This window comes from Ranitomeya imitator, chromosome 5 (genome assembly GCF_032444005.1).
Source record: "Ranitomeya imitator isolate aRanImi1 chromosome 5, aRanImi1.pri, whole genome shotgun sequence".
Taxonomy (NCBI): Eukaryota; Metazoa; Chordata; class Amphibia; order Anura; family Dendrobatidae; genus Ranitomeya; species Ranitomeya imitator.
The window spans coordinates 300,871,139-300,896,964 of record NC_091286.1 but is presented as its reverse complement, the minus strand read 5'-3'; the positions used below and the strand labels follow the sequence as shown (position 1 = coordinate 300,896,964).

The 25,826-nt window shown below is 43.6% G+C and overlaps 1 protein-coding gene across 2 annotated transcripts in view; it reads right to left on the bottom strand.

The window, feature by feature from the left end:
* POPDC1 (popeye domain cAMP effector 1) overlaps positions 1–25,826 on the bottom strand; it is a 235,102-nt gene that overhangs the window by 108,484 nt on the left and 100,792 nt on the right. For both annotated transcript variants that reach the window (XM_069726299.1, XM_069726298.1), the window contains exon 2: positions 23,881–24,099. In XM_069726299.1, coding sequence (XP_069582400.1) covers positions 23,881–24,088 — 208 coding nt within the window. In that variant the 5' untranslated portion in view covers positions 24,089–24,099. The remainder of the gene's footprint in view (positions 1–23,880; positions 24,100–25,826) is intronic.

Below are 25,826 nucleotides of genomic sequence, written 5' to 3'. Positions count from 1 at the left end.
TTGAAATGCTTCTTACGAAGCCACTCCTTCGTTGCCCTGGCGGTGTGCTTTGGATCATTGTCATGTTGAAAGACCCAGCCACGTTTCATCTTCAATGCCCTTGCTGATGGAAGGAGGTTTGCACTCAAAATCACACGATACATGGCCCCATTCATTCTTTCATGTACCCGGATCAGTCGTCCTGGCCCCTTTGCAGAGAAACAGCCCCAAAGCATGATGTTTCCACCACCATGCTTTACAGTAGGTATGGTGTTTGATGGATGCAACTCAGTATTCTTTTTCCTCCAAACACGACAAGTTGTGTTTCTACCAAACAGTTCCAGTTTGGTTTCATCAGACCATAGGACATTCTCCCAAAACTCCTCTGGATCATCCAAATGCTCTCTAGCAAACTTCAGACGGGTCCGGACATGTACTGGCTTAAGCAGTGGGACACGTCTGGCACTGCAGGATCTGAGTCCATGGTGGCGTAGTGTGTTACTTATGGTAGGCCTTGTTACATTGGTCCCAGCTCTCTGCAGTTCATTCACTAGGTCCCCCCGCGTGGTTCTGGGATTTTTGCTCACCGTTCTTGTGATCATTCTGACCCCACGGGGTGGGATTTTGCGTGGAGCCCCAGATCGAGGGAGATTATCAGTGGTCTTGTATGTCTTCCATTTTCTAATTATTGCTCCCACTGTTGATTTCTTCACTCCAAGCTGGTTGGCTATTGCAGATTCAGTCTTCCCAGCCTGGTGCAGGGCTACAATTTTGTTTCTGGTGTCCTTTGACAGCTCTTTGGTCTTCACCATAGTGGAGTTTGGAGTCAGACTGTTTGAGGGTGTGCACAGGTGTCTTTTTATACTGATAACAAGTTTACACAGGTGCCATTACTACAGGTAATGAGTGGAGAAAAGAGGAGACTCTTAAAGAAGAAGTTACAGGTCTGTGAGAGCCAGAAATCTTGATTGTTTGTTTCTGACCAAATACTTATTTTCCACCATAATATGCAAATAAATTGTTAAAAAAACAGACAATGTGATTTTCTGGATTTTTTTTTCTCAGTTTGTCTCCCATAGTTGAGGTCTACCTATGATGTAAATTACAGACGCCTCTCATCTTTTTAAGTGGTGGAACTTGCACTATTGCTGACTGACTAAATACTTTTTTGCCCCACTGTATCTACTCTAATCTAACCTGTCAGTGTGATTTTACTGTACTCTGCGCTGAATTGCCGGCTTTTCTAAGGACACGGGTGCGTAAAAAAAATCGGACAGCAATACGGATGTCATACGGATGTTGCGATAAAAAACTCGCATCACACTCGCATGACACTCGCATGGCACTCGCAGACGTTACATCAGTTTTTTCGGTCCGTAAATCGGACCATTTTTTTCTCACACAAGTGGAGATGAGCCCTAATACTGGGTATAAACAATCCGGGTGTGTCATCGGACTAGTCTCGTCCACAGTCAGAGTATATTTTCCCTGAATGCCATAGCGCTTCAGAAAAAAATATAACTGGTTGCAGTTGGGTTTGGGCAGCATGAATCAGCTGATAAGTAACTTTTTATAGAAACTTGATTCCAGCTCACCCAGTTGCTTTATGCTCATCCACCTAGGGCTCAGACACTGGCCTTGCCCTGGCCTCACATCAAGGATAATAGAAAAAATTGGAGTCCGGCTCAACAGGACTGGATTTTCCTTTTCTTTTTCAAACGAAAATATAGTGCATACAAAAGAAAAATTTACATGGTCGACATGACCCAGTCGACGCGTTTCAATTGCACTAAGCAGTCTTGCTCATGACCCTATGCACTATATTGTTGTTTGAAAAATAAAAAGAAAAGGAAAATCCAGTACTGCTGAGCCGGACTCCAATTTTTTTCTAAGTTACTTTTTAACATATACTTTTAATCAAGGAAATCTATGGGTTTCAAATAGTACTGTGTAACATCGATCACAGGTATCCATTAACTCCTTCTCCCCCCAAGGCTGTTTGCACCTTCATGCATCACTGACCAGCATCACTTTATGTAGCAATATCTTTTGAACACATCAACAGATCCCTCTGATTCTGAGACAGTTTTTTGTGACATATTGTACTCCATGATAGTGGTAAAATTTCTTCAATATGGCCTTAGCTAACGGCAACCTCAGAAAATTTTCTGAAAAATGGGCTCGTTGGGAAGCAGTTTTCCCGTAATATTTTGTAGGAGGAATTATTACATCATGATCTGGAGTTTGATTAGAAGTGTTAGTTATGTTAGACTGGCTCGATTGTCTACCATTTGTATGTTACTGCATGGATTTTGATTATTCACCATTTAAATGTATCATTGCTATTTGGCAATCGTGAATACCTGTTGACGCACACTACATGTGTCTTCTCTCCCCTCTTCTTCCCCTTCTCTCCCCCCCCCGCCTACCCAGCCTTCCTTCCCCTCCCCTCGCCTCCCCCCTCATTCCCCTTATACCTATTTTCTTCCTGCCCCGTTAATTGTAAAACTCAATAAAGTTTATTTGAAAACCAAAAAAAAAAAGAAAAAAAAAATGTCTTCAATATGACTTATGTTTACAAAACCATTTTTTAGCAACCACATTAAATTTCAAGTGACTTTGAGGGGTCTATATGACAGAAAATACCAAAAAGTGACACCATTTTAAAAACTGCACCCCTCAAGGTGCTCAAAACCGCATTCAAGAAATTTATTAACCCTTCAGGTGCTACACATGAATTTTTGGAATGTGTAACGAAAAAAAGAACATTCCGTTTTTCAGAAAAATTTAACTTAAGCCCCTGATGTGCTTAAACAGTGGGAAACCCGCCCAAAAAGTGACACCATTTTGGAAGCTAGACCCCTCACAAAACGTATCTAGATGTGTGGCGAGTACCTTGAAACCCCAGTTGCTTCACATAAGTTTATATTGTACAGCAGTGAAAATGTAAAAAAAATCAAATTTTTCCCACAAAATGTTATTATAGTCCCAAATTTACTATTTTCTCAAACATAGCAGTAGAAAATGGACCACAAAATCTATTGTGCAATTTCTCCTGAGCATGCCGATACCCCATATGTGGGGAAAACACACTGTTTGGGTGTACGGCAGGGCTCAGAAGGGAAGGAGCGCCATTTGACTTTTTGAATGCAAAATTTGCTGGGATACTTAGTGGATGCCATGTCGCATTTGGAGACCAATGCCTAAACAGTGGAAACTACCACAAGTGACACAATTTTGGAAACTAGACCCCTCAAGGAATTTATGTAGACATGTGGTGAGCACCTTGAACTACTGGGTGCTTCACAGAATTTTACACAGTTGATCTGTGAAAATGTAAAAAAATATATTTTTCCCACAAAAATGTAGTTTTAGCCCAATTTTTTGATTTTCACAAGTTTAGCAGGATAAAACGGACCCCAAAATTTGTAGTAAGCACCTTGAACCCCCGAGTACTTCACAGACGTTTATAACATTGAGCCATGAGAAAACAATCACAGAATTTGTTGTGCACGTTCTTCTGAATTCGCCGATACCCAATATGTAGAGGAAATCTACTGTTTGGCACACAGCAGGGTTCGGAAGGGAAGGAATGCCATTTGACTTTTTGAATGCAAAATTTGCTGTAATAATTGGCAGACGCTAAGTCGAGTTTGGAGAGCCCCTGATGTGCCTAAACAATGGAAACCCCCAACAAGTGACAACATTTTGGAAACTAGACCCCTCAAGAAATGTATCAAGATGTGTAGTGAGCACCTTGAACTTTCCCCCCCTCCCCCAATGCTTCACAGAAGATTATAATGTAGAGCTAGAAGGAACCTGTCAGCTGATACAGGCTGCTCAATCCACGGGCAACATTTATCAGATAATAGCTGTATAATCTCAGCCAGATGCAGTTATGACCAAAAATGTTGACACCTTTGAAATTGTTCCAGAAAATGAAGTATTTCTCGTAGAAAATTATTGCAAGTTTTATTGTACACGTTTATTTCTTTGTGTGTATTGGAACAACACAAAAAGCAGAGAAACAGGCAAATTGGAAATAATTTCACACAAAACTCCAAAAATGGACAGGACAGAATTGTTGCCACATTTCAAACATTGTCGATAAACAACTTTGTTTCAAGCATCTGATGCTCGTTCAAACTCACCTGTGGCAAGTAACAGGTGTGGGGATTATAAAAAATTACACCTGAAACCAGATAAAAGGGGAAGAAGTTAATTCAATATTTGCATAGTCTGTCTGTGTCTGACATACTAAGCATGGAGAACAGAAACAGAAGAACACTGTCTGAGGACTTGAAACCTTCAGATTGTTGATATTTGTCAACAATTTTGGTTCTTAAAGTCCAACTCCAGAGATCTTGATGTTCCTTTGTCCACAGTGCACAACATAATCATGAAGTTTACAACCCATGGTATTGTAGTTAATCTCCTTGGAGGTGGACGGCAAAGAAAAATTGCTGAAAGGTTGCATCAGTGTCAGTGCGAACTATCCAACGACATTTGAATTAAATGAAAAGCTATGAAAGGAGACCCAGGAAGACCCCTCAGGAGACACAGAAACATAAAAAACTAGACAGCAGTTTGCCAAAATGTAAGTACCGTAAGCAAAAATTGGTCTAAATAAGCATCTTGTGGACAGATGAGACCAAGATAGAGATTTCTGGTAAAGCACATCATTCTACAGTTTACCGACAATGGAATGAGGCATACAAATAACAGAATAAACCCATAGGTGTCCAGAATTACTAATAACTGGCACTTCACATCAAATAGTCACCATAGTCAGACTTACATAAATATTGCCGAACAAAGAAATCCAGCGAATGAATAAAATATCAAATGCTTTATTAATAAAATTTAAAAAACAATAAGTGTATAGAACAATATAATAGAGAACAAAAGTGCCCTAACTAGCGGGACGATGGGTTATAATATATCATATATAGTGTTAAGAGCCCATATCAGGGACAAACATCTCAATAATCAAGATTTGTAGGTAAGCCTCATACCTCATACCTACGTTATCTGGCTCAATGAAAGCTAACCAAGCATGCAATCATATAAAAAATGAATAATACATATTATCAGAAGTGATGGTAAAGGGGATGGCTGCAACACAAAGACCACAACGACCCTCCTCAACCCAACACATGTTTCGCATCCACTTCTTCCGGGGGTGAAGGGGGTGTGTTTCCCTGATAAGGGCTCTTAACACTATATACCATATATTACAACCCAGCGCCCCCCCAGTTAGGGCGCTCTTGTACTCTTTGATATTGTCCTATACACTTATTGGTTTCTACATTTTATTAATAAAGCATTTGATATTTTATTCATTCTCTGGAGTTCTTTGTTCAGCAAGGTTTATGTAAGTCAGAATATGGTGACTGTACAAAGAACAGAACAAAGTACCTACAGTCAAATATGTGGAGGTTCAAAGATGTTTTCTGGCTGCTTTGACTGTGTTCAAGGCATCATGAAATCTGAAGATTACCGAAGGATTTTGGGTTACAATATACTGCCAGGTGTCAGAAAGCTAGGTTTGCGTCCTAGGTCATTGGTCCTCCAGCAAGACAATGACCCATGGTGTGCAACCAAATATTAAAGTTGAGGGTGCAAACAATTTTGTCTGGCCCATTTTGTGTGAAATTATTTCCAATTTGCCTTTTTTTCCTGTTATTTTTTTATGTTGTTACAATACACACAAAGGAAATGAGCATCTGTACAACAGAACATGTGGAACTTCAATAATTTTCTGGGAGAAATACTTTATTTTCTGGAACAATTCATTCCATGACTGTATGTTTGACACTGAAATGCGGCATTTCAGAGAAAAAAACATACAAACTGCTTCCCTGGACTGAGAGGTCTATGGCTATACGTTCATGTAGGTAGACACCTGTCAATACTTGAGATGAGCGAACTTTTCAAGGTTTGGTTTGGTTCGGTTCGCAGAACGTTTAGACGTTCACCAAACGTACCCAAACCCCATTAAATTCAATGGGAGGACAAAGCAAACATATACCCAACACCTTAAGGGGTGACAAAAAACTTCCCAAACAGCTAAAATTAAGGGAAGACACCATGAAAAGTGGCATCATTTGACCCACAGTAGAAATTTGCAAATGGCACAGCAGCAGTCAGCCACGGGCCATGCATGAGGTATCAGGGTGTGGGCCAGAATTTACAGCTTGGAATTAAAATTTCAATGAGGACATAGTGGTTAAGGGAGTGGTGTAAGCCTTCTTTGCTGGAAGCCCTGATACCTCATGCAAAAGCTCCATTTTCTTTTCCCAGTCACACTCAAATGGCACAATAATAATAATAATAATCTTTATTTTTATATAGCGCTAACATATTCCGCAGCGCTTTACAGTTTGCACACATTAACATCACTGTCCCCGATGGGGCTCACAATCTAAATTCCCTATCAGTATGTCTTTGGAATGTGGGAGGAAACCGGAGTACCCGGAGGAAACCCACGCAAACACGGAGAGAACATACAAACTCTTTTGCAGATGTTGTCCTTGGTGGGGTTTGAACCCAGGACTCCAGCGCTGCAAGGCTGCTGTGCTAACCACTGCGCCACCGTGCTGCCCGTGCTGCGGCACAAAAAGTGTTTCATACAGTGCTATCGGCAGAAAAATGTAAGGAAAATAACACAGGTAGTTGACAAAAAGTAAGTGCAGGCCTGCCTGTCTGGGAGCCCTATTTACACAGACAACCCACCAACTTTGAGTCTCCACATTTCAAAAAAAAATTGGCACACACGACTAAAGTGGCATCCATTTCCATAGAGTAGAAACAGTATAATAGGCCTCTGACACCCCTTGGAGTCTTCACATTTCCAAAAATTAATGTCACACATCACTAAGGTGGCATCAATTTCCAGCATAAAAATGTTGTAGTAGGCCTCTGACACCTTCCACCACAAGCAACCCAACAGATGGAGAACCAACTTGGAGTCTACACATTTCAGAAAATAGTTTGTAACATTAGCAGCAGTAGCAACAACGGGCACAGAAGACACCACAAACATGGCACAGACCGTAATAATGCAGGATCAATGTATGACACTAAAAACTACACCATTGGCAAGTCTGTAACTGGGGTGCAAAAGTAATTGGTGATCTGTCACTTGTTCATTTTGATGAAAGTTAGGCGGTATATATTTTCATGGGACAACCGAATGTGCTTATCCTTCAAGATACCACCAGAAGCGTTGAAGACACGTTCTGAGAGCTGGCTGCCAGGCAAGAAAAAACCTCCAAGGCATGGAGCTCAGGCCACTCTTCCATTTTTGAAGACCAAAATGCAAAATAGTCCCCCCCCTCCCCCCCGAGTAGCAAGGATATGGAGATACTCCTGCACCATCCTCTCCAGTAGTTGACAATGTGTCAGACTTGTACTGCTGGTACACAGGCTGGTCTAAAAAATGTGTGAAACAACTCACAGAAAATGGTTATGCCACTTACTCTACTGCTACTGATGTTTTTGTGATGACGCCTTGACGTTCCCGGTGTTGGACATCAAGAACTGGGATGAACACTGTGTGCCTTACTGCTGTCTTGGGTAAAACCACTCTTAAGATTATCTACAAGCGCGTTTCGATACTCCAGCATGTGCGTGTCCCTTAGTGGTGGGGAGGCATCTGGCAAAATTTACTCTTGCACCATGGATCTAACAGAGCGGCAACCCAGGAGTCAGCACTATTTCTAACCCTAAGAATACGGTAATCATATTGAAGATAGTGCAGCAAGGTGATCATGTGTTGGGCGATTCCATGAGGTCCAAGCCCATGGTCTGTTGACAGCGGGGTAACACTCAACATAGCTTACTCCATTCCCTCCCACCAATCATTATCCTTTTCATCTCCTGACTGTTGTGCATCCTTCACCTCGTCCTCGTCTATTTGTTCCTCGACTCCTGCACTTTCACTAACAGTTTGACTTGTACCATGAGCACCTCTCGATTGCTGTAAACCATCCTCCATGGCACCTGCCTGTGCAACGACAGTCCAGAAATCCGAGAAATTGCTATCCCTTCTGCATCCTCCTCTGCTTCCAAATCTTCCTCTGGGACCATCAACTCCTCACACAGAATATTCAACGTGGCTCCAGTATGTAGATGACCGGAATAGTGATGCTGATGACGGCATCGTCAGCGCTAACAATCTTAGTAGACATTTCAAAACTGTGCAAAAGTGTGCAGAGGTCATTCATCTGAGCTCACTCCGCAAACGTGATTTGCACCACGTCCGTGCTACGTTAGCCCAGTCTATGCAAATGGACATACTGTACCAGGGCTCGTCGCTGCTGCCACAGTCGCGGCAGCATGTGCACAGTGGAATTTCACCATTTTGGAACATCGCAAATCAAGGGGTTAACCGGTAGGCCGAAAGACCTCTGTAGCAATGCAAGTCGATGGCCTGCAGGATGTGATCTGCAGAAGTGAGCACACAGTGACCGTGCTTTCTGCAGCAGCGCATCCTCACCAGGATAGTAGCGGAGATAGTGCTCTATCATCAGGTTGAGATAGTGAACAATGCAGGCACGTGTGTGAGTTTGCTCCGGCGTAGGGTTACACCCAGGTTTGCAACGTTATCGCTCACGGCCTTCCCTGGCTGCAGGTTCAGTAGAGACAGCCACTGCTCTAACTCGGCTTGGCTAGCTGTTCACAACTCTTGAGCTGTGTGTCTGCAATCTCCAAGGCATATTAATTTGAACACTGCCAGATTGTGGTGAACTATGGTTGCGCAGTACAGAGGTGGGGGTGATTCTATTTGCACTGTTGGAATGCGTATCTGATTAAGGGAGAAGTTGAGGGCACAAGTGGAGGCCCTAGAGGAGGTGGAAGAGCCAGAAGCAGTGGAGGAAGTGTTAGATACAGAGGTTTGTCCCGCAAGCCTTGGGGATTCAAAAACTCGTGGAGCAGCCCCTTGACCAACTGCCCTCCCAGCCACCAGAGTCACCCACTGACCAGTCAGCAAGATGTAATGCCCCTGCCCATGCTTGCTGGTTCAGGTGTCAGTGGCAAAATGCACCCTGGCAGACATAGATTTTTTCAGGGAAGGGGTGATGTCGGCGACGTGATGGTGTAGCGCAGGCACGGCTTTCTTAGACAAGTAATGGCAACTGGTACTGGGGGACTGCGATGGCTTTTCAACTTTCTGAAACCGTCTGTATCCACCAGGCAGAAAGGCAGCATTTCCGTGGCCAAAAGATTGGAAATGGTGGAGTTCAAGCTCTTAGCTTTTACATGTGTAGGAAAAAACATTCTTTTACGAGACCAAAACTGTGGGACCGAAGGCTGGCTGCTGTGTTATCAGAGGGCGGAGTACGGAGAACAAACAGGACAAACTGTTGGGGCTGAGGATGCAATGCTTGTTGTGGTTGCATCACTTTGTATCTGTGTGGGAAGCTGCAACTTAACCTCCTCATCTTCCTCTTACTCCAACTCGTCTGCTGAGCCACTCAGCTGCATGCCTCTGGGTTCATGCCAAGTGGGATCTACAACCTCATCATCATTCTTTGTTCTGACATGACGTGGGGGGAAACAAGGGTGATTGGGGTGCCACCTCTGAGGATTTTACTGTGTGTGATGTTAAAGACGAGAGGCCACTTGATGAAGCACTCCCCATCCACTGGAGTGCTTGCTCTTTCTGTCCCTCATCTACATGGCGTAGCACTGTGCTGCTGCCAAAGAAAGGGAGTGGAGTAACCCTCCCAGCAACTGATGTTGTCAGTGGTCTTTGGATAGGATGAGACAGTGTTTTTCAGTTGAGCTTTTAACATTATCACCTAACCCATGAACACGTCGAACACCAAGCCTATTCCCTCTTCCACCATGACCTTGCTTTTTTCCCACTCATCTTGTACCCTGAAGTTTCACAACCTTAAACCAAAGCTGTCAGTCACCTGTCACTAAATGAACAATCACTATTTATTTTGTAAGATAGTGTGCGTTAACAACACTGCTATGAAATTTGACCTTCTGATTTCTCACTGAAACACAGTTTTATCACAAACGATTTGGATTAGCTACTGGGCCACCTCGCTGCACCCCAATATTAGGCCTAACGATTTTTCAGTGGAAATCTGGCCTTCGGATTTCTCACTGAAACCGCTTTAGCACAAACAAATTGGATTAGCTAATTGGGCCTCCTTGCTGCACCCTAATATTAGGACTAAAGATTTTTAAAGGGAACCTGTCACCCCGTTTTTTGAGATTGAGCTATAAATACTGTTAAATAGGGCCTGCGCTGTGTGTTCCTATAGTGTATGTAGTGTACCCCGATTCCCCACCTATGCTGAGAAATAACTTACCAAAGTCGCCGTTTTCGCCTGTCAATCAGGCTGGTCAGGTCGGGAGGCCGTGGTGACATCGCTGGTTCTTCCTCAGCTTTACGTTGGTGGCGTAGTGGTGAACAAGCAGCGCGCGATCTGCGCTGTCATCCCTTTCGTCGGTGGGGGCGGCCATCTTCCTGGGGCCGCGCGTGCGCAGATCGAGTGCTCTGCTGCACGGGGCTTCAGGAAAATGGCCGCGGGATGCCGCGCGTGCGCATTAGAGATCGCGGCGGCCATTTTCCCAAAGCCGAGATGCAAACGCGCGCTGCTTGTTCACCACTACGCCACCAACGTAAAGCTGAGGAAGAACCAGCGATGTCACCACGCCCTCCCGACCTGACCAGCCTGATTGACAGGCGAAAACGGCGACTTTGGTAAGTTATTTCTCAGCATAGGTGGGGAATCGGGGTACACTACATACACTATAGGAACACACAGCGCAGGCCCTATTTAACAGTATTTATAGCTCAATCTCAAAAAACGGGGTGACAGGTTCCCTTTAAGTGGAAATCTGGCTTTCTGATTTCTCACTGAAATCACTGTTTTATCACAAATGATTTGGATTAGCAAATGGGGCCTCCGGAGGCTGCCACACAGTTTTTGCACAATCTATTAGATGCTGGAAGATCGATTTCACACAGGATAATATCCTATCTAGCTTGCAGTACTTTCAGGAGTGGCTTCTCTGCACTGTGATACTGAGAACAAGAGGTCCGCTTTTCATATGGCCAGGGACATGTAACTTCAGCAGCCAATCACAGAAGACCTTGTGTCATGACAATGTTCACAGTTTCTGTGCCCCAATTGGCTGGCAGAATAAACACAAAGTTAAGGGAAGAAAAAAAAGCGCGCTGCTCCTCTAACCTCTTTACACATCCTCCCCTCATCAAACACGTCCCCTCCACTCATCATACAGCACCACTATCCTAGCCAAGTAATAACAAAAGCATTAGTGAAAACACGATGATTTACCGAACTGTGACTGAATTTTGCCGACGCCGAGTAAAATGCTCATGAAACCGAACACGAATCCGAATGTGCTACGTTTGTGCAGAATTTGAGATTGGCAAATGTTTTCCGAACTTGTTCCCTCATCTCTAGTCAATACAGGGCAGTGGGCGGAGAGAAGCTATTAAATTATGTTTTCCTCTGAAACGCCACACCGTTCAGAGTCAAATTCATCTGTCTAAGTTCATACAGCCAGTGCCTGATACATGGTACCTGTGGGTTGGACAGCAAATATCACCTAGTTTCATTTTAAACAGATGTAATGAGCTTTTCAATAGTTTTTCATGAATTATCCACTAAAATGATATCATTATAGGTTATGAGTGATGAATGTGTTGCATAAATGCCTAATAAAGGCATCCGTCAGCTAATGATAATGGAATCTTTAACACCTTCCTGACATGCGCCATACATATACGGCACAGTGGTAGCTGCATTCACGCAAACCGCTGTATAGGTAAGGCACTGTGATCGAGCGGGCTCACGCTGAGCACCGCCACGATCAGGTGCGGGTGTCAGCTCTACGTGAGAGCTGACACCCTGCAGTCACGACCACGATCAGTGTTAGCACCAATCGCGGCCGTTTAACCCCTCTGATGCAGCTGTTAATCATCATCGAGGAGCATCATAGAGGGAGTAAGCTCCCTCTCTGCGATAGTGTTCTGTCAATGGTATCCATGGTGACCCCAGGCTTTAAGATGGCTGTGGGATCCTTCAGAGTCCTGCAGGGAAGGTAGCCTGTGAGTGCCTGCCAAGAGTAGGAGCTGACACGCCTCCTCCCCTGCATGTCAGACACTGCTGTGTTGCCCTGCAGTACAGAAGCTTTGCTGAGTATCAGATCAGCAATCTGTCACTATACATTGATGTCCCATCCTGGGACAATGTTAAATAGTTAAAAAAAAGCTATTAAAAAGAGTAAGAATAAAACAAATCCCCAAATAAAACAAAATAAATGAAAAAAACATTAATCCAATAAACACATTTATATATCTAAAAAAAAAATAAAAAAAAAAGTACACATATTTGGTATCGCCTGGTACGGAATGACCCAACCTATAAAACTGACCCACTAGTTAACCCCTTCAGACTACACCATGAAAAAAATAAATAAAAATGAGGCAAAAACTATGCTTTATCAACATACCACCGAACATACAGTGCAATAAAACGCGATCAAAAAGATTAATGTAAATAAAAATGGTACCGTTAAAAACATCATACTATTCCACAAAAAATAAGCTGCCATAAAGCTCCATCAGTGGAAAAATAAAAAAGTTATAGTTCTCAGAATAAAGCGATGCAAAAATAATTATTTTTTCTAGAAAATAGTTTATTGTGTAAAAGTGCCAAAACATAAACAAAGATATAAATGGGGTATTACAAGATTGCCTTGTGCAGGCATGTACTACGGAGGACAGAGAATGAACTTCAATCCAATATTGCAGCCAGCATGCAGCCAGCGGGTAAGGAAAGGGTGAATCAAAAACCCCAAAACCCCGCCTCCATGGCTGAAGATTGTTCCCTCCAAATTCAGGTGACAGTGTCCCTTTAAACAATACAAGTCATAACTGGTACAGGAGGAATGAGGACCCTGCCCGCGAAGGCTCACAATCTACAAGGGATGGGTGAGAATACAGTAGGTGAGGGTAGAGCTGGTCATGCAGCGGTTTGGTCGATCGGTGACAAATGCAGGTTGTAGGCTTGTCGGAAGAGGTGGGTCTTCAGGTTCTTTTTGAAGGTTTCGATGGTAGGCGAGAGTCTGATGTGTTGTGGTAGAGGGTTCCAGAGTAGGGGTGATACGCAAGAGAAATCTTGTATACGATTGTGGGAAGAGGAGATAAGGGGGGAGTAGAGTAGGAGATCTTGTGAGGATCGGAGGTTGCGGGTAGGTAAGTACCGGGAGACGAGGTCACAGATGTATAGAGGAGACAGGTTGTGGATGGCTTTGTACGTCATGGTTAGGGTTTTGTAGTGGAGTCTCTGGGCAATGGGGAGCCAGTGAAGGGATTGACAGAGAGGAGAGGCCGGGGAATAGCGGGGGGACAGGTGGATTAGTCGGGCAGCAGAGTTTAGAATAGATTGGAGGGGTGCGAGAGTGTTAGAGGGGAGGCCACAGAGCAGGAGGTTGCAGTAGTCAAGGCGAGAGATGATGAGGGCATGGACTAGGGTTTTTGCAGATTTATGGTTGAGGAATGAACGGATTCGTGAAATATTTTTGAGTTGAAGTCGGCAGGAAGTGGAAAGGGCTTGGATATGGGGTTTGAAGGAGAGATCAGCGTCAAGGATTACCCCGAGGCAGCGAGCTTGTGGGACTGGGGAGAGTGGGCAGCCATTTACTGTAATGGATAGGTTTGTTGGGGGGGGTCGCGTGAGATGGGGGAAAGATGATGAATTCTGTTTTGTCCATGTTAAGTTTCAGAAATCTAGCGGAGAAGAAGGATGAAATAGTGGACAGACATTGAGGGATTCTGGTTAGAAGGGAGGCAATATCTGGTCCAGAGATGTAGATCTGTGTGTTGTCAGCATAGAGGTGATACTGAAAGCCATGAGATTCTATGAGCTGTCCCAGGCCAAAGGTGTAAATGGAGAAGAGCAAGGGCCCAAGGACTGAACCTTGTGGGACTCTGACAGATAGAGGGCGAGGTGAGGAGGTGGTGTGTGAGTGGGAGACGCTGAATGTCCGGTCTGTTAGGTATGATGAGATCCAGGATAAGGCCAAGTCTGCGATGCCAAGGGATGAGAGGGTTTGTAATAATAGGGAATGGTCCACTGTGTCAAAGGCAGCCGACAGGTCGAGGAGGAGGAGGACAGAGTAGTGTCGCTTGCTCTTGGCGGTTAAGAGGTCATTGGTGACTTTAGTTAGGGCAGTTTCGGTGGAATGGTGTGACCGGAAGCCAGATTGTAGGCGGTCAAAGAGGGAGCAAGAAGAGAGATGGGAGGACAGTTCAAGGTAGACGTGTTGTTCCAGTAGTTTGGAGGCATAGGGGAGAAGTGATATAGAGCGATAGCTAGATACAGAGGATGGGTCAAGAGAGGGCTTTTTGAGGATAGGTGTGATGGAGGCATGTTTAAAGCTTGAGGGGAAGACACCAGTTGTTAGTGATAGGTTGAAGAGATGGGTTAGGGTTGGGATGAAGATTGTGGTGAGGTTTGGGATGAGGTGGGATGGGAGTGGGTCAAGTGCACAGGTGGCGAGATGCGATCTTGAGAGTAGAGTGGAGAGTTGATCTTCTGTAATGGTGGAGAAGTTGGTTTTGGAGGTGGAGGGCTGGGAAATCGGGAGGAAGGGCTCTGGGGGTTGTTGACCAAAACTGTCTCTAATGCTATCAATCTTCTGCTTGAAAAATGAGGCAAAGTCTTCAGTGGAGATAAGTGGGGAGGGAGGAGGTGCTGGGGGACGGAGGAGAGAATTGAAGGTGTTGAATAACTGTTTAGGGTTGTGAGAGAGAGCGGATATAAGAGATGAGAAGTAGGTTTGTTTAGCTGTGGCGAGTGTGGTCTTGAAAGTAGTGAGGGACTGTTTGAATGCGATGAAGTGCTCGTTGGAGTGGGATCTTTTCCATCTGCGCTCAGCAGCCCTGGAAGCTCGCCTCAGTTCTTTAGTCATGCTGGTGTGCCAGGGCTGTCTGTTGATTTTGCGAGCTTAGGTATGTGTAAGTGAGGCAGCATTTTCTAGAGCTACAGCTATTGTGGTGTTATATAGAGCAGCAGCATCATCCGCATTGTGTATGGAACTTATGCCTGTGAGGGGGAGGAGGGATTCAGAGAATGAATGTAGGTCAAGATGTTTAATATTTCTGCGAGGGTGTGAAAGTTTGTGGGGTGGGGATTGTAGACATGGAGTGGAGAGAGATGAGAATGTGAGAAAGTTGTGGTCAGAGAGTGGAAGAGGTGAGTTAGAGAGGTTAGATAGAGAGCAGAGGCGGGTGAAGATGAGGTCCAGTGTGTGACCGTCTTTGTGAGTGGCTGCAGAAGACCATTGAGTGAGGCCGAAGGAGGAAATGAGAGTTAGAAGTTTAGTGGCAGCTGAGAGGGTCAATGGGGATGTTGAAGTCACTCATGATGATAGTGGGGATGTCCGCAGAAAGGAAATGAAGTAGCCAGGTGGTGAAGTGGTCAAAGAAGATGGTGGCTGGCCCTGGGGGGCGGTAAATGACAGCCAGTTGGAGGTTTGTGGGGGAATAGATGCGCACAGAGTGCACCTCAAAGGAAGGGAGGGTAACAGAAGGTGGCAGTGGGATTGGGGTGAAGGAGCAGTTATCTGACAGAAGAAAACCAACTCCTCCGCCATGTTTGCTGCTGGGGCGGGGTGTGTGGGAAAGGTGGAAGCCACCGTAAGAGAGTGCAGCAGGGGAGACTGTGTCAGAAGGGGTGAGCCAGGTTTCGGTGATGGCGAGGAAGGAAAGTTTGGTAGTAACAAAGAGATCATGGATGTAGGACAGCTTGTTGCAGACAGAGCGAGCGTTCCACAGAGCTCCTGTAAGTGGGACTGGGGAGGCGGGTGCTGGGCGAATGGGTATAAGGTTAGAGGTTACGGAAGTTTGTGCTAGAGCGTGGGTGGGAGGTTGAAATGATTGTGGGAATATGGTGAGGAGGACCAGGATTTGGAGAGATATCACCAGCAGTGAGAAGGAGCAGAGAAAGTGTTAGCAGGTGGGAGCAGGAGAGGGCATGAGGGGGCTGTCTGTGCTTGGAGACAGAGGATTGTATGTTAAGGAACAGTTTGGAGGAGGAGGTGAGGTGGATGGGGAGGATTGAAGAGGAGATGAACAGTTCCTTACTTGGTGTAGGGATCAGGGAAGTTAGCAGAAAGTGAAGGATTATAGGGGTGAAAGTGAAAACTAAGAGAAACATTGTTTACAGTGACTGTGGCCAGTTACCTTCAGTTCCCTTCAGGTTCAATTCAGGTTTTAATTCTACTGTAATCCACACTTTTAAGGGATCACACTGCAGACTGAAGTCATTGCAGACTTGGGCTATACAATATATGGCAAACTAAGTGCGTTCAGGTGTGAAGCAGAGGGGAGTGATCTCTGCTCATCTTGGTCAGAGAATTAAAAGTGAACCAGATGCATACAATCAGGCCTGAGTAAACAACGTCATAAATATCACAGGGTAAGCTGGGGTTAGCTGAAAAGCATACCATGAGAATGCTAGGAGCAGAGGAAATTCTGTGTGGAAAGCTGGGTGATGTAATTATGTGCACTTCATAGACAGAAAAAGCAGGGGAGCAGGCTGGAGAGCTGGGTGGATAAACATACCATGAGAATGCTAGGAGCAGAGGAAAGTCTGTGTGGAAAGCTGGGTGATGTAATTATGTGCACTTCATAGACAGACAAAGCAGGGGAGCAGGCTGGATAAACATACCATGAGAATGCTAGGAGCAGAGGAAAGTCTGTGTGGAAAGCTGGGTGATGTAATTATGTGCACTTCATAGACAGACAAAGCAGGGGAGCAGGCTGGATAAACATACCATGAGAATGCTAGGAGCAGAGGAAAGTCTGTGTGGAAAGCTGGGTGATGTAATTATGTGCACTTCATAGACAGACAAAGCAGGGGAGCAGGCTGGAGAGCTGGGTGGATAAACATACCTGTTGGAAGAATTGGAAACATTCCCTATCAGTATGTCTTTGGAATGTGGGAGGAAACCAGAGCACCCAGAGGAAACCCACGCAAACACGGGGAGAACATACAAACTCCTTGCAGATGTTGTCCAAGGTGGGATTAGAACTGAGCCACCATGCTACCCTGACTCCCAAATATCACAGTAAGGCTTGGCACACTTTTTTTTCTGCGCTCTAGGCTGAATGCTTTCCATGTAAATCTCTGAAATACGTGATTCAGACGTAATCCCTGATGGAAAATCCCCTATAATGAGGCAGATAGAGGCACTGTGGATGCCATAGAACCTGGGATCCGGCAGTGTTGTCTTTTTAGACGAGCATAAAAGCGCGGTCGACCAGTTTTGTGCTCTTCTGAAAAGGACACTGCTGAACAGAGGCCAGACGGAATCCAGAGTAACTCTGCTGCGTCATCCTAGCGAATGGATCCCTCTGGGGTTTGATCTTTCACGTCACTCGGAGATTTAGATGGAAACCTCCAACTAAGTACTCAGCATAGAGCACCCAAACAAATGGGATCCCAAACATTTTGTAAAATGTTCCCAATAAAAGCTTTCAATCAATCCACAAAAAAGCAAATCCCCAATCAGGTCCATTATGTGTCAATGGAAATATAGGGGGCTTCCACGTTACTGGTAGTACAAAGGCTCTGGAAAAGCGAAATGGCTCCTCGCACCTCAAAAGAAATTCAGCAAATTCTTCACTCCCAAATCCAAATGGCCCCCTCCCTTCTGAGCCCTCCCTTCTAAACCGCATGTAGAGCCCACATGTTTGGCATTTCTGCAGCGATGAGAGTCCACCTAATTTATGGGTGCGGGTCTCCAGAATGATGAGCTGGGCATAATGTACTGATCACTACAATGTACTGGTCACTTCAACATACTGGTACTGGTCACTACAATGGCAGTTTGCAATTTTCACACAGCAACATCCACTACTGCTTATTTCTGCAAAACACCTGTGAAGTAAAAATCATCACTACACCTGTAGATAAATTCCCAAAGGGTATATTTTCCAAATTGAGGTCACTTGAGGGGGAATTCTGATTTTCGAGCACATAGGGGCTCCGTACATGGAGTCCACAAACTATTCTAGGAAAATCTGCACTCCAGGAGGCAAATAGCACTCCGTTCCTCCAGAGTCTCACCGTGCAGCTAAGCAGTACTGTACACTCATATTTATTCAGCAGAAATCGCGGGACAAATTATTGTGCCATTTTTACTCATTTCCCAATATGAAAATGTAAAAATTGGGACTAACACACAATCTTGGTGGTAAAAATGTAAATTATTTTTTCTTCACTGCCCAATGGTATAAAAAAACTCTGTGACACACCTGTGGTGTCAATATGATCACTGCACCTCAAGATTAATTCATGAGAGGTGAGGTTTGTAAAATAGGCTCTCTTATAGGGGGGGGAGGTTCTGCTGTTCTGGCAACTCAGGGGCTCCGCCAATGTGACAAGCCACCCTCAAACTAGTGCAGCAAAATCTGCACTGTAATATGATGCTCCTTCAGTTCCAAGCACTGCCGTGTGCTCAAACAATGGTTTTCCTCCAGGTATTGGGTATAGGTGTACTCAGGCGAAATTCCACAACAAATTGTATAGTGCAATTTCTCCTGTTGCCCTTATGACACTTCAAAACTTGGGGATACAAAACATTTGTGGGAAAAACTAGATTTTTTATATTCACGGCTCAATGTTATAAACTTCTGTAAAGTACCTGGGGGTTCAAGGTGCTCACCACACATCTAGATAATTTCCATGAGGGGACTAGTTTCCAAAATGGTCTCACTTGTAGATGGTTTCTACTGCTTAGCCACATCAGGGGCTCTCCAAATGCGACATGAGGGGGATAAAAGCTTGAGAATTGCAATATTTTTGCAAAATTTCATTTTTTTCCACTAATAGATTAAAGCAATTTCGAACAAATCTTACCACTATCATGAAGTACAATATGTTACGAAAATACAGAATCAGTGGAATCCGTTGAAGTGTTCCAGAGTTATTACTTCAAACTGACACTGGTCAGAATTGTAAAATTTGGCCTGGTTATAAAGATGAAAACAGGCTCGGGGATGAAGGGGTTAAAGCCCCCAAAAAAGCACTGAAGCATTTGCAGCAGATCAGCTACATACAAGCTATGAAAGCATCTAAATAACACCACTACAAAAAATATAATATAAAAAGAAATCAAATCTTTATTCAACAGTATTCACATTAAAAAATAAGAGAAAAAACACTCCCCTTGAGAAAGATGGGGCGTTCAGTGGTGTCGAAGATAAGTGGCTTACAGCAATAAGGATAAGATATACTCTGTAACCTTCTCCCATTAGGTCAGATTTGGTTATGCTTTAACTTTATGCACTAGTCTAGTAATTGGTATGTTCCTGGCCTTATGAAAATTGATTATGGTTATTTAATACCTGCAGCCTGATTTGTATGTATCTGCTTCACCACTTATATGGATTTGATCTTTTTCCTCTACACCTCATACATGTTTCATGGGTTATCCTAGTTCATGCTTTTTCTCTTATTTTTAATGTGTATACTGTTGAATAAAGATTGATTTATTTTTGCATTATATTTTTGTAGAGGTGTTATTTGGATACTTGAATCCGCTTTTTGCTAGTATATGCTTGATAAGCACCCATTTACATTTTTCACGATGATGGGGATACTGATTTACATGATTTAAAGCCCTTTTATACTTTGAATATGTTTGTGGATATTTTTTTTTGGTTATACAAGTTATAAAAGTAGCCAAATGTTCTATAATCTATGGATGTATAAAAGTTGAGAAAATTTAGCTTTTTTTAAAGGAAGCTTCAAACTATCTAGTTTTTTTTTAAGGAAAAGGGCATTATTTTTCATTTTGCCACATATTTTTAGTTAGTACGGAAATACTTAGCACATTCTGAGGCTGACTTACATTTAGACAGCGAGAACTAACAGACAATTTTAAACTAAACTGAAGAGTCCCATACACATTAGACTACTGTTGACTGAATGTTGGGGGAGATGTCGATTGGCAGTTCGACATTGAACATGTTCAATCGTATCGTTCTCCTGGAGATAAGCTGCTGGCTGACATGTCAAGTCGGTGGCTGTCTCATAAAAGCACATGGGCTCTCAGCTAGCGCTGTGGATGACAGCCGTTTCACATTGCACCAACACTTAAATGGGTCCTTGAAGCAATGGTGCAATGCAAAATGGCTGTCATCCACAATGTTACCTGCAACCAAGTTCTTAATGTATCTACAATATAGTAACATTTTGTGGGATGGTAAGTACCACTTTTTCCCATGTTTTAGAGAACATCTAAAGTTATTCCTTTTTTGAAGTTGAGCACCACAATATCCCTTGGTCATATGGTGAATTCTAGTTACTTCTTAGTGAAGATTCTTGATGGCGCTGAATCAGTCTTGTAGAGTTCTCTCTCTCTCTCCCGCATACAGAAAGAGACCTTTCAATCCAGGTCAGGGGCGGGCAGAATCTGCCGGGGACCTGCCTGTTGACTGGTCCCTCTCAGCTTTTAAAACTATATTTTTGTCTGAAACTCTGCAGAGATTCAGAGTCGATCAAACCTGTCTGAGATCATGCAGCCAGGTTCCCTTTAGCCCAAGCTACTGGTGTAAGTAGCTTTGTAAGTCACCCCAATTGTGTTTTTTGTGACTTCTTTTAATACTTGAGCGTTTTGAGAAAACTGCAGCATGCTTTAAGTGTACCATTGATCTGAAAAGAAGGTAATCCTGAAGTGAAACAATCTGCTTGGAAAACACCTCGGGCCCAGTGAATATGCTATTTACTAAAAGGCAGCCCATTTTAAACTTCTCTGATTTATTTAAAATAACTTCTACGTATAAAGTACTGAAATATATCAGATGCTAGAAAAAACACATTAAGCATCACTAAATTGCTTTAATTTAAATAGGAAGCATTACCAATCACTCATAGCTGTCACATTTCCTAAATATCAACAAAGAAATATGTCACTTCTGAAGGGCCCTCTGATCTATGGCTTATAATTTTCAGGATTTGTAGCAAGCCGCAAATCTTGTGTCAAGCCCTGGCATTTAATCCAGCCAATATAACTCTTTGACCTATTTATATTTCCTCACCGCAATCTGAAAGTTTGGAATGCAAAGCCACAAAATGTGCAGGAAAGTGAATGACATATTTAATTAAAGGCAGAAGGAATAATCTGAATTTAATAGAGAATGCATAAGGTCACGACTGGAGAGCACAATATCGTTTTCTTTGCACATACTTTAGAAACTTTTAATGAGAACTTATTTAATAGGGCAATAATAAATAGTATAATATAATCACCAACAAATGACTAATAGGCAGTAGAAGGATGTTCTATATTTACAATTTCAGATGTCACTTGGGCACCTAAACAAAACAAAAACTTTTTTCCCTCTCTATTAATTTACTGAGCCCCTACTATGTACAAAGAATATAACTTTTATCTTTTTAGAAGTGACAGGAACACACTGGTGAAGAGATGAAAAGTTGGTAGAGTTTAGTCAGCTGTGGAACCAACCATTATTTATACATATCTCTGGACCTGTTTGCAAGCATTGTCACTAAAGTACAGCCACTACTTATTGAATTGGTGCGTGAGATGCCTGCAGTGCCCCATGTGTTATTGTCACAATGATCCTTAAACATCAATTCAAAATCAGTAGCACATCTCCCTCTATCCAACAAGTTTCGTCTGTCCAGGCAACCTCAGGGGTCTTTGGGGAAATGGAGTTGTGAGAATCACAGCCAAAGGTTTTGAAACCTCATTATTTACCTCAAAGGACGCCTGTCTAATACTAGCTAATCAGGCTGTTGGAGCGAATCTTTACTACTGATGGCATGATTGGCATTCTCAACAGTCAGCCAAATGCCACAGTATCATCCCATCTCCCCCCTTCTTCTGCAATAGGCTGCTTCGGATAGGGAAAGCATAGAGTCTCATATCTCCTGCTAGTCTATACTGCGCATGCCATTAGACTTATGGCGTATTTCTACCGGCTGATTTTAGGTCAGTAATGAGCACTGGTAGAATTCACATCATTAAGTGCTTGTTTACTGGACTGTTAACACAGGCCGGGACATAACGCGATAGATCTGTACCCATATACCCTGCATGTTATTGGCAGCGCATCACCTGTTTATGCATGCATAAAATTCAAATTACCCAACAAGACTTTTGCTCATTTGTCCAGTGGCTTTTGGCATGTGTGCACCAGCAGATAATTGTTAAGAATGGTTGAAGTAATATTCGTTTGACAATATCGGCTCATGTAAAAGGGCCATTAGTTTGACACAGCTACGTCTGTATCACCGATGCATGTCCATTACAGCTAGGGATAGGTTTACTTATCAGGCCTGCTGCAGTTTATTTTAAAATCAAACTATACTTTATTCAACCTACCCAGGTACAGTGCTGAGTCTCCACCATGGTGTCTGTTATTGTCTGCATCGCTGAAGTCACATCGACAGCACTATAAATATGAAAAAAGAAGAACTGCGGCAGCACTCACCAGATTGCGTAGATCAAACCTTTATTGAAGGTAAAAAATCCATCATGACGTGTTCACGGCTCGGGGGAGTGCGGACATAGTGGAAGTGAGCAGGAGCAGGGGAGTGCTCACTTCCACTATGTCCGCACTCCCCCGAGCCGTGAACACATCATGATGGATTTTTTTACCTTCAATAAAGGTTTGATCTACGCAATCTGGTGAGTGCTGCCGCAGTTCTTCTTTTTTCATATTTATACTGGATTGTTTGTTTTTTCGTATGCGAGCACCTCCAGTTACTGAAGCCCTACACCCACAAGTGACTGTGTTCTTACCAGTACGTTACATTCAGGCTGTGCAGCAATACATTTTTCTCTTCATTGATTACATCGACAGCACTGCTGCCAGTAACTAAGCTCAGCAGCTTTGCCCGAGTTGATGGCACGAGCCACTCAACTCACTGATTGGCTGCAGCGCTGTTGACATGATGGCACAGACACTACTGTTAAAGAAACTTGTTCATATACCCTAATTGTGCTGTATCTGCATTCCACCTTGGATTCACTTGCTTACACATGCAGAATTATTGCTTCTGCAATTATTTGTGGAGCTTATGGTCCATGACACTTCTATCCACGGGGCTGATACAGTGACAGAAGTAATAAACATTCTCTGCTCATAGGCCATATGATAGAGGTAATAGCTGAATTGCCAGGGAAAAGAATATTTGAACCTCACAAGCTAAAGGATCTTCACAAAATGTAACCAATTGCTCATAAAGTTTCCTGGCAATTTCATGAAGTAGTGGTCTCCATGCTACACATATGGCAGGATTGTCTGCTGATATATCACTTATGGGACAAGGTTTGACATCTTTTCTCACATCACTTTCTTACTGCCAGATGAATGATTATTCCATGTCACTGGCATTGCACTGTGACATCTTCTATTTGGAAGGGATTCTAGAGGTTGACCTTCTCTGCCGAATAAAGAACAAAGTAGTAGACGAAAGTGGTAAGGCATAAAGACTGAGACATACTACGTGCATTTCCACATATTATTGCATGTGATATGGTAATAGATACATGTGCAACATATTGCATTCTATTTTTCCCTATTTCTTTCATTCTTGCACTACTGCCTCTTTTTTAAGATGGGCATCCTTTTGCTATATGAAGGGGGGAAGCCTTTATAAAACCACATATTAGCACTACTTTTTGGGGGAATTCAAAAGGCGGTATGAGTGGGGCCTAGACTGAGCACACAAACGAACCCCCTCCCCCCACCCCCATTTCCAAAAAATAGCTTATACAATAAAGGAGTATTCATTTACCTGGAAAGATCTTTACAAATAACAAAAAACAATCCTGCAAACTGTGCTTTCTTCACACTCCATAACTTACCTAGACACAGTAAAGCACGAAGAAATATCATATGAAGGTTTAATGTTGTAGGAATAATCAGTCCCAAGGCAAAACATAGATTGGCTAAATGAAAAACCAGGTGGTGAATTTCTCTCCAGTTTTCACACACCTCATCTTCTGTAGTGTTCTGAACGGCAGCTGTAGAATTTATGGGTAGAATGATGCTTATTATGTTTTCTGTAGTCATCCTTACAAATCCTGCCAAATAAACAGAAAGCACAAATTTAGTTTCTGGCAATATCAGTAAAACCTAAACTTTATATTGTCATTACCAGAATTCTTTAAAGAGGACCTTTCAATTGACTTTTTTTTCAAACAGAGTATCAAAAGTCACTGTTCAACTGATTCTGAACGTTTTTTTCCCCATGATCCTCCGTTGCAAAGTTATGACCCCCCTCCCCTCCCCCCGGCAAACAAGTTTTCCACCTTTTATTTTTTGAGCAATGTAGTAATTTAGCTTTAATTAAATTAAAGGGAACACTGAAATCCCACATCCTAGATATCACTGAATGAAATATTCCAGTTGTAAATCTTTATTCATTACATAGTGGAACATGTTGAGAACAATAAAACCTAAAAATTGTCAACGTAAATCACAACTAATATCCCACGGAGGTCTGGGGTTGGAATGATGCTCAAAATCAAAGTGGAAAATTAAGTTACAGGCTGATCCAACTTCAGTGGAAATGCCTCAAGACAAGGAAATGATGCTCAGTAGCATGCCACGTGCCTGTATGACCTCCCTACAATGCCTGGGCATGCTCCTGATGAGGTGGCGGACGGTCTCCTGAGGGATCTCCTCCCAGACCTGGACTAAAGCATCCGCCAACTCCTGAAGAGTCTTTGGTGCAATGTGACGTTGGTGGATGGTGCGAGACATGATGTCTCAGATGTGCTCAATCGGATTCAGGCCTAGGGAATGGTCAGGCCATTCCATAGCTTCAATGCCTTCATCTTGCAGGAACTGCTGACACACTCCAGCCACATGAGGTCTGGCATTGTCCTGCATTAGGAGGAGCCCAGGGCCAACCGCACCAGCATATGGTCTCACGAGGGGTCTGAGGATCTCATCTCGGTACCTAATGGCAGTCAGGCTACCTCTGGTGAGCACATGGAGGGCTGCGCAGCCCTCCAAAGAAATGCCACCCCACACCATTACTGACCCACTGCCAAACCGGTCATGCTGAAGGATGTTGCAGGCAACAGATTACTCTCCATGGCGTCTCCAGACTCTATCACGTATGTCACATGTGCTCAGTGTGAACCTGCTTTCATCTGTGAATAGCACAGGGCGCCAGTGGCGAATTTGCCACTCCTGTGTTCTGTGGCAAATGCCAAGCATCCTGCACGGTGTTGGGATGTGAGCGCAACTTCCAACTGTGGACGTCGGGCACTCAGACCATCCTCATGGAGTCGGTTTCTAATCATTTGTGAAGACACATGCACATTTGTGGCCTAATGGAGGTCATTTTGCAGGGCTCGGGCAGTGCTCCTCCTGTTCTTCCTTGCACAAAAGCAGTCCTGCTGCTGGGTTGTTGCCCTCCTACGGCCCCCTCCACATCTCCTGGTGTAATGGCCTGTCTCATGGTAGTGCCTCCAGCCTCTGGACACTACGCTGACAGATACAGCAAACCTTCTTGCCACAGCTCGCATTGATGTGCCATCCTGGGTGAGCTGCCCTACCTGAGCCACTTGTGTGGGTTGCAGAGTCCGCCTCATGCTACCACGAGTGTGAAAGCACAACCAACATTCATAAGTGACCAAAACATCAGCCAGAAAGCATTGGTACGGAGATGTGGTCTGTGGTCCCCACCTGCAGAACCACTCCTTTATTGAGTGTGTCTTGATAATTGCCAATAATTTCCATCTGTTGTCTATTCCACTTGCACAACAGCATATGAAATTGATTGTCAAACAGTGTTGCT